This window comes from Nannobrachium achirus (genome assembly GCF_963921795.1).
Source record: "Nannobrachium achirus genome assembly, chromosome: 2".
Classification (NCBI taxonomy): Eukaryota; Metazoa; Chordata; class Actinopteri; order Myctophiformes; family Myctophidae; genus Nannobrachium; species Nannobrachium achirus.
Genome location: NC_137811.1, coordinates 18,572,264 through 18,582,263, shown reverse-complemented (window position 1 = coordinate 18,582,263; position 10,000 = coordinate 18,572,264). Strand labels below are relative to the sequence as shown.

Below are 10,000 nucleotides of genomic sequence, written 5' to 3'. Positions count from 1 at the left end.
GTGCAGTGACTTAGTGATATAATACTTATATGTCTGGTGCAGTGACTTAGTGATATAATACTTATAAGTATGGTGATGTGACTTAGTGATATAATACTTATATGTCTGGTGCAGTGACTTAGTGATATAATACTTATAAGTATGGTGATGTGACTTAGTGATATAATACTTATATGTGTGGTGCTGTGACTTAGTGTTATAATACTTATCTGGTGCTGTGACTTAGTGTTATAATACTTATATGTCTGGTGCAGTGACTTAGTGTTATAATACTTATAAGTATGGTGATGTGACTTAGTGATATAATACTTATATGTATGGTGCTGTGACTTAGTGATATAATACTTATGTCTGGTGCTGTGACTTAGTGATATAATACTTATATGTATGGTGCTGTGACTTAGTGATATAATACTTATGTCTGGTGCTGTGACTTAGTGATATAATACTTATATGTATGGTGATGTGACTTAGTGATATAATACTTATATGTATGGTGCTGTGACTTAGTGATATAATACTTATGTCTGGTGCAGTGACTTAGTGATATAATACTTATATGTATGGTGATGTGACTTAGTGATATAATACTTATATGTATGGTGATGTGACTTAGTGATATAATACTTATATGTATGGTGATGTGACTTAGTGATATAATACTTATATCTCTAGTGCTGTGACTTAGTGTTATAATACTTATATATATGTCTGGTGCTGTGTCTTAGTGTTATAACACTTATATGTGTGGTGCTGCCTGCCAGTCAGTCCTCCTAGCCTGGGTCTAGGCCAGAGGCAGGAAACGTACAGCAGTGTTGGCCTAACTCTCCACAGATGTTGTTCACCAACAGCTCTCTGAGCCGCTGCTCTCTTACTACTGTGCTTTTTACCCCCCCCCCCCCCCCCCGTCCCCCGTCCCCCCCTCCTCCTCCCCACCGCTCCAGAATTCCTCTCACTACTATGTCTTTTCTTCTTTTTGAGCGGTGCAAACCACTCCTATAAGTGGCTGTGCGTGTGTCTGTAGCCTTTTTCCTCAGCGTTTTGCCATAGCAAAATGTGTGTACGTAGCATCATGTTTGTCTAGTGATGTCATATGTCGTATGTCTGTAGCCTTTTCCCTCAGCGTTTTGCCATAGCAAAACGCGTGTGTGTAGCATAGCCTGTACATCCTAGACTCAAATCCTAGTCTGAAGACATTATGCAAGCACGACCACCGCTCACTTCACATTGGGTGTGATTTTTTTAGCTCTGTTTATCAACATGGGGATGATTGCTTTAAATCAGGGTTCTCCAATTTTGAGAGAGAGATGAAGCAATACTACATAGATAGTGTATATAAAGATTCAACTTTATCATAGATAGCTTCTTAGACTTGCTTGCATTGTCGTCGTGTAGCGATTGTGTTGGATTCATGTTCGATGTGTATATTAGGACAGTTAACCACTTAAACCATCTTAGAAGAACTTAGAGAACTTAGAAAACTTTACTTTGGTCTACTCTTTTTCCCCCCCGCACCAAACCCCTTGGTGTGGCTGAAAATATTATTAAAAAATTATATATTTTTTAATAATAATAATAACTAGAAGTACTGTTCCTACGAAACAGTGTGGGCTTGCTACTAAAGAAAAAAAAAAAAAAAACTTAAATAAAACTCTTAATCAAATAAATTGTTAGTTTTTTTCCCCCTTCATTTCTTATGTTTGCCAACGTGACTATATTCTGCGGCCTGCTAACTGTCATGTGAAGCTCAAACAATACTCCAGCTAACACCACTCCCAGACATACATATTTGGTCCCCCCCCCAATAGTAACTCTGAGGACCACCTGTTTCAGACCCCTGCTTCAGAATCAATATTTGTGACGGAGTGCATTTTGTTCACCGGGACTTTGAGTTGGTACTTTGCTTCCATAGGTCGCACAAGACAGACCCTAATCTCTGTTGTTACTGTAACCAGCAGCATTTTATGTTCATTTCCCTTCAAAACTATGTCCCGTTTCATTTGTGGGACTGAGCAGCACAGCTGATTATGTGGGTGGTGTCCCGAGTGAAACGTGCCAAAAAATTCACCAAAAATTCTTGTTATCGACAGAACTTCCCAAATAAAAACTGGGATTCTGGCAGGTTTCGCTGTAGTTGGACCCCGCCCACATAATCAGCTGTGCAGCTCCTCTTCCCACAAACCCATGTTGATTTCAAGCGTGACATCATTTTAAAGGGGAACGGACAGGAGTTCCAATAATACAACACACTGTACCATGCTTCTGTTAAAGTAACAAACGAGATTATATGATTGAACAAACGTACATTTCCAAACTTTCGTTCTAGGGCATGGGTCTTCAAAAGGGGTCCGGGACCCCTAGGGGGTCCTCAGAGTTACTACAGGGGGTCCTCCAAATCTTTGAGTGATAGAAACTTTTTTTCTCCTTTTTTATATTAACCAATTGAAACCCTAGCATCCGCATTCTGAGTACTTTAGCCAAAAATAGCAGATCTAAGCTCACAATGCCTCGCGCTGCGAGGCGCTGTGAGCTTGTAGATCGGCTATTGTCGGCAAAGAGCTTTGGTGTAGAGAGGAAAAAGACCAGACTAAGTGAAAGGTCAAGTTTATTAAGTATTGACGGTTCAAGTGGTTAAATCTGAAAACACAAATTGAAATGAATCCAAAATACACTGACGATTGTGCTGTCAAACAATGAAACTATATGGATTGTGCTGTCAAACAATGAAACCATATGGTATCTACTGTAGGAAAAGGTTGTGGGGTTCCCTGCTTCATCTCTCTCTCTCAACTAAAGGGTCCTTGGCCTGAAAACGTTGAAGACCCCTGTTTTAGGGGCTTTATTTGTGTCATCGGTCGTCGGACACAAGAAAGTGATTCTCAATGCCCGCAAGCATCATGTGCTTCTGAGATGATTGGTAGAGCAGAGGCTGTATGTGATGTTGTAAAAGAGAACAGTCACTTCCTCCACACTCCTGTTATCTCGCTAATCTCCTAAAAAAACGTTGGTTTGTTCACTTTTTCCTACTTCACGAGGACAGCATCTGTGACTGTGAATTAATGTTTTCCCCTCTCTCTCTCTCTCTCTCTCTCTCTCTCTCTCCATGCAGAGAAACTCTACAACTCGACGGGGCGGGAGCTGAGGCGGGCCCTGTTTTCCCTCAAGCAGATTTTTCAGGTAATTCGGAGCCTTTAATTCTCCCTCAAGCCCCTCGGTCGGACCCTTAACCCATTTAGGCCTAGAATTATTGAATGCTTTAGCTATTGAAAAATAGCAGATATACAAGCTCATAACGCGGCACCGAGTGCCGCGCTGCAAGCTTGTAGATCTGCTATTTTTTAAATATATGTATTTTTAAAGCGAACGTCTGTAACTCAAATTTTGCTTCTGGGTGGTCCCTGGAACTAAATATTTTGAGATGGGGGTCCATGGCCAAATAAATATCAGTTTGAGGGTCCTTCACATGAAAAGGTTTGAGAAACACTGACACAGTAGTCTCTCAAGAACAGACTAACTGAGCTCCAGTTAAGTGAAAAGGACCTTTTTTTTGACGATGGCTGGCCAGATTGCTGACATAGAAACATAGGTTTTTCAAAAAACCTTAGAAGGATTCAAAAGACACAGAATCGGGTCAAAATTCAAATTTTCACGATTTTTCAAAAATAGCAGATCTACATGCTGCAGTATAAAGTGAGTGTCTCCGTAGCAGCTCAGCTCAGCTGTGGATCAGTCAGGTCTGCTGTTGGCTCAGACTGAGCTTCACAGCACTGACTGACCAGAGGTTGAAGACAGGCAGCAGGGGGCGTCACAAGGGGTAGGAAAGTGGGACTGAGTTACTAGGGCCCAAGGTGGTGGAGGGGCCTTACTTATTTTATACTTTAGCTATTGAAAAATAGCAGATATACAAGCTCACAGCGCGGCACTCGAGCTTGTAGATCTGCTATTTTTGAAAAGTCGTGAAAATGTGTTGCAAATCTTTGAATATATGTATTTTTTCTAAGCAAACATTTGTAACTCAAATTTTGCTTCTGGGGGGGGGGGGTCCCTGGGACTCAATATTTTGAAATGGGGGTTCCGTGGCCAAATACATACCATTTTGGGGGTCCTTCACATGAAAAGGTTTGAGCTCCACTGACATAGAAACATAGGTTTTTCAAAAAACCTCAGAAGGACTTGAAATATTCAAAGATTTTTCAATGAATTTTCAAAAATAGCAGATATACAAGCTCGCAGCGCGGCTCTCTGTGCCGCGCTGTGAGCTTGTAGATCTGCTATTTTTGAATAGTCGTGAAAATGTGTGCAAATCTTTGAATATATGTATTTTTTTCTAAGCAAACATTTGTAACTCAAATTTTGCTTCTGGGGGGGTCCCTGGAACTCAATATTTTGAGATGGGGTTCCGTGGCCAAATACATACCATTTTGGGGGTCCTTCACATGAAAAGGTTTGAGCTCCACTGGCATAGAAACATAGGTTTTTCAAAAAACCCTCAGAAGGATTTGAAATATTCAAAGATTTTTCATGATTTTTCAAAAATAGCAGATCTACAAGCTCGCAGCGCGGCACTCGGTGCCGCGCTGTGAGCTTGTATATCTGCTGTTTTTCAATAGTTAAAGCACAGGGGCCCCGCAGTGAATCCTTGTATTCCCAGGGCCCAGAATTTGGTGCGAGACTCCTGCAGGCAGGCCCAGAATAGACCAGGACACCTCAGCTCTCTCTCTCTCTCTCTCTCTATCTGCAGCCAGTGCTGGGAACCAACCAAATGGCTCCGCTGTTGGCTTTCGGTTCACGAGAACAATGTCAGTGGTTTTGTTTTGTTTGGTCTCTGAAAGAAGCTGTGCTTCTTCTCAGCCTTGGAGGGGGAGGAGGATGAGGGGGGGCAGGATTGCTGCTTTTCAATCAGCAGTCACTGTGTTATTAGTTAATCATCAATGAAACGAATCAGCAGTACAATAAACAACGAGGCACTCTTATTTACAGAGCCGTAAGGTGTCCCAACTATCAACCAATAAGATATCGTCGTTGTCGGGTGGAAACCTTGTATGTCCAGAACCGTTTGTTTTGTATTCTTTTTAAAAACGATCTAAACTAGTGAAAATAGCCGGTCTACAAGCACACAACGCCTCGCGGTGCGAGGCGTTGTGTGCTTGTAGATCTGCTATTTTCACTAGCTTTGTGAGACAGTCTTGTATGATGAAGCAGGGCTTTACTTTATGAAAAAACCTACACATTTTGTAACTTGGAGATACGAGGTTTCTGCCCGACAGCGACGATATACAACCCCGGACCCCTAGAACCCCACCAAGGACCACCTGGGGGTCCTCGGACCACGCGTTGAGAAGCGATGCTTTTTAAAGCAGCCTGTCCTTTCAGCCCCCTTTTCCAAGTAAACATTCAGAGACATTTGGGCTTGTTCCTCTGCCAAAGCCAATCGGATGTTATTTCCCTAAAACTAACTCACAAATAAACAACTATGACAGAAACGGGCCGCATTGATGGCTCTTGTTTTAGCCCACAGATTTGCTACAAAGGTTTAAAGATGAGGATGATTTAAAAATGTATTTGGAAAATTATAGACAACCAGTGAGCCGTGGAATTGTAACGTTTTGAAACCACAGGACGTGGACCATCATTTCAACAGTCAACTGGAAAGGTGCAATCGTGGGAAATTCTCAGAAACCTTCAGGATATAGAACAATAGTCTGGTCGCCTATGGCAACCACACTAACTAGTACAGTAAATAGTCTAGTACAGTACAGTAACTCACACAGCATTTGATCCGTATCTAGCAGAATCGCTCCCTTGCACAGCCATCATAGTAGGGAGCTGTGTATGATATTTCAATCTACGGCCAGCTGTTTGTCCATCCGTTTCTCTCACTGTGTGTGTGTGTGTGTGTGTGTGTGTGTGTGCGCGCACGTGTGTGTGCGTGCCTGCGTGCATGTGTGTTACACACTTGTATACACAGAGCGTTTGCCAGATGACTGGAGTCTCCATCATATATATCGTCGTTGTCGGGTGAAAACCTTGTATGTCCAAAACCGTTTATCATTTAAAAACTATTCAAACTAGTGAAAACAGCCGATCTACAAGCACACAACGCCTCGCACCGCGAGGCGTTGTGTGCTTGTAGATCTGCTGTTTTCACTACTTTAGTGCGACGGCCTTGTATGATGAAGCAGGGCTTTACTTTGCGAAAGAACGTGCATATTTGAAACTTGGAGATACGAGGTTTCCACCCGACAACAACGATATACTGTATGGTACGGTACGGTCAGCCCAGATCTGGAAGTACTCACAGCGTAATTCCCGGCAGTAAGGAACGACAGCGACCACCCTACTAGTGTTTAGTGCTGCTCTTCCTCCCCTGCTAGCCTGAACGGTAGAGCGCATGCTGGAGGCCGCTGAAAGCCTCCCGCTCCGTTAAATTACGCAGCCGTCGACAGGTGTGAGAGTCGCAGGTGGTTTTGTCATCTCGACTCGGAGAGAGAGAGAGAGAGTGAGAGAGAGAGAGAGAGAGAGAGGGTCACGTCGAAAAAACACAACAAACTATCTCAAGAGTGAAATGCAAGCCGAGGTTGCAAGCTCAGCAGGAAAAGCCCCGATCCATCCGTCTACAATGTCATCTTCATGATGAAGATGAGGTTCTCCGCCATCTCCTGGTTTATTTCATGCATAGCGCTGCATAAACGTAGATACCTGCTGTTCATTGGAGTGATGTGTAATCATCACCGCGGTCACAGTTATAATCTACTTTTGATGCTTTTGTGTGTGACACTGTAGTATGATCAAGTAGTAACCCATTTTTTTTTAAATTATTGGATGCTTTAACTATTAAAAAATAGCAGATATACAAGCTCACAGCGCGGCACCGAGTGCCGCGCTGCGAGCTTGTAGATCTGCTATTTTTGAAAAGTTGTGAAAATATGTGCAAATCTTTGAATATATGTATTTTTAAAGCGAACGCTTGTAACTCAAATTTTGCTTCTGGGTGGTCCCTGGAACTAAATATTTTGAGATGGGGGTCTGTGGCCAAATACATATTATTTTGGACAGACGGACAGACAGACAGACAGACAGACAGACAGACGGTGGAGCTTTTCATAGTAACTTGTGACCTGAAGGTCGTAACAATGTTAATGTTAATTCTGATCCCATAGATTTGACAGGAGGGTGTTGGGACCACTGTACCCAAAACACCACTGATGTGATCATGTGGCAGGAACAATATCTACCAAGTTACCAACTGCATTTAAGTTGTAATGTAAGTTAAGCCCACTAATAGGCTCTAGCTGACAGACAGCGTTCAGTGTGGCTGCTCACTCATGTAGAGATGCTGCACATGATTTACTGACTGCACCGAGTGTGAAAAGAGCACGCAGGCCTGTGGTTTGGGGTCAGTAATCACAGATGAGCCCATAAGGAGCCACGCCCCCCCGATGGCCAGATCTACAAGCTCACGACGCAGTCGTGGCGAGACGCACCATGGGCTTGTGGATCGGCTATTTCCGGAGCGCGACGCCGAGCATAACTCAGGCTTTTTTTATGGCTCTGTGTCATGCCATTGGTTACGGCGCGGCAGCCACAGTCTTAGCGTCCCTCTAGTCTCCACAACAACGTCTTTATGGCCGCGTCGTTGCGCGGCTAATGGTTAGGTGGGGAGCGACGGGCACTTAGCGACACTCAAGGTAGCGCCAAGCACCGGTGTTGCCGGGCAGGAGAGCAGGAAACCAGGGACGTGCTGGCCATTGGGAAAAGCGGGACAACTCCCGAACGGCCGGTTCATTCCCGGCCTGGACCAGGCCGGCCATCAGGAAAAAATTAAAAAATAAAATGTCGGCCTTCGTTCCATTTTGGGGGCTGGGCGGCCAACAAAGTAAATCGTCACTGTCGGGCAGAAACCTCGTATCTCCAAGTTTCAAATGTGTAAATTTTTTCGCAAAGCAAAGCCCTGCTTCATCATACAACGCCTCGCACCGCAAGGCGTTGTGTGCTTGTAGATCGGCTGTTTTCACGAGTTTAATACATTTTTTAAATGATAAATACAAAACAAACGGTTTTGGACATACAAGGTTTCCTCCCGACAACGACGAAATATAACTCATGTAATTGGCCCACTGCCTTGTCACTTTGTCATGATCTGAAATGGCAAATCTTTGAGTAGCAGCATCGCTATAGAGAGAGATCTCTCTCGATAGCGCGCGATGAGGGGCCTCTCCAACTCTTTTTCCCGGGCTGAATCAGGGGCCCAGCACGTCCCTGGCAGGAAACGCTGCTGCTCACAGCAGCGGCGCGCCGGCTAATCTGTCCGCCGTGAGCGCCACGCAGCACTATGGTCACCGGTATGATTTGCTCCCATGGAAATAATATCCTCCATGCTTGGAGCTTAGCATAAATCTCAGTAGCAGGCCAGGCCCGTTGGTGTTGCTCTTTATCACACAAGAAAAACACAGCCCTTCTCTCCCAGTAGAGCCGTTTACACACACACACTCGCGCACTCGCACACGCACTCGCACACACACAGTTTTGTTTGTATTGCTACATTTGTGAGGACATCAATGTTTTAAGAAAGCTACTTTTACCATTTTAACTATAACCATGAAAGCCGAATAAATTGCAGATCCATATCGTCGCTGTCGGGCAGAAACCTCGTATCTCCAAGTTTCAAATTTGTATTTTATTTCGTAAAGTAAAGACCTGCTTCATCATAGAAGACGGTCGCACACAAATAGTGAAAATAGCAGATCTACAAGCACACAACGCGTTTGTGCTTGTAGATCGACTATTTTCACTAGTTTAGATCATTTTTAAAATGACAAATACAAAACGAACGGTTTTGGACATACAAGGTTTTCACCCGACAACGACGATATGTGATATGATGTGACACGTCGTGAGCTTGTAGATCTGCTATTTCTTTTGGCGCACAACACTGGTGCGCAACTGAGAGTATAAATGAGGCATAGCTCTAACTCTAAACCTCTAAACAACCTAGCCTCTAAATGTCTAATCTTAACCCTAAACCCGTCCAGAATCCTTTTCCTAACTGTCAGTCTAACTCCCCAACTCATTTAACCTCAATTCTTTGGTATACTTCAGCTCAGGATTAACCACACCATTTATTTAGATTAACCATACCCTTTATGCAATGATCTTGCATTTAGTTTGGCAGTGTATAGCTCTGCTGTGATATAACAGAGTATCTGCTCAAACATGAGACCTAATCTGATATCACAAACCCCCCGGAGCAAAGCACAATATACAGATATTACACGCACGTAACGTTGAACCTTCAGTTGCATGATAAGATATAGAAACACAGTACAATCCATAATGGACATCAGTACACATTAACATATCGTCGTTGTCGGTTGGAAACCTCGTATCTCCAAGTTTCAAATTTTTACGTTCTTTCGCAAAGTAAAGCCCCGCGGGCCGCTTCATTGTACAAGGCCGTCGCACAAAAGTAGTGAAAACAGCAGATCTCAAGCACACAACGCCTCGCACCGCCTCGCACCGCGAGGCGTTGTGTGCTTGTAGATCATCTGTTTTCACTAGTTCAAATCATTTTTAAAAGGAAAAATGCTAAACGAAAGTTTTTGGACATACAAGGTTTTCACCCGACAACGACGATATGCAACTACATTCCACAGGGAGGAGGCCGGGGAAGTGGTGGGATTCTTTTAACCCTTACCGCTGCACAACCAGTAGTAACAGCTAAACAACACCTCAATAACATCCATTTGTCTAGTGAAGACCAGGAAAAAAACGTCTGTTTCTCAAATTCTACTATTCTTGATTCACAAGTACATGCAGTAACCAGTGCTGTAAAGTAACTAAGTACATTTACTCAAGTACTGTACTTAAGTACAGTTTTGAGGAATTTGTAATTTACTTGAGTATTTCCAATTTCCAGTATGTTCTACTACACTACGTCTTGGATCCTAATATTGTACTTTTACTCCACTACATTTAATTGAAGACTTTAGTTACTAGTTAC

General features: G+C 43.3%; 1 protein-coding gene across 1 annotated transcript in view; it reads left to right on the top strand.

The window, feature by feature from the left end:
- LOC308296916 (FH1/FH2 domain-containing protein 3-like) overlaps nt 1–10,000 on the top strand; it is a gene marked incomplete at both ends in the record, with an annotated part of 288,271 nt that overhangs the window by 162,016 nt on the left and 116,255 nt on the right. The window contains one exon of the mRNA XM_080740269.1: nt 3,110–3,177. Within this exon, the coding sequence (XP_080596395.1) occupies nt 3,110–3,177 (68 nt within the window). The remainder of the gene's footprint in view (nt 1–3,109; nt 3,178–10,000) is intronic.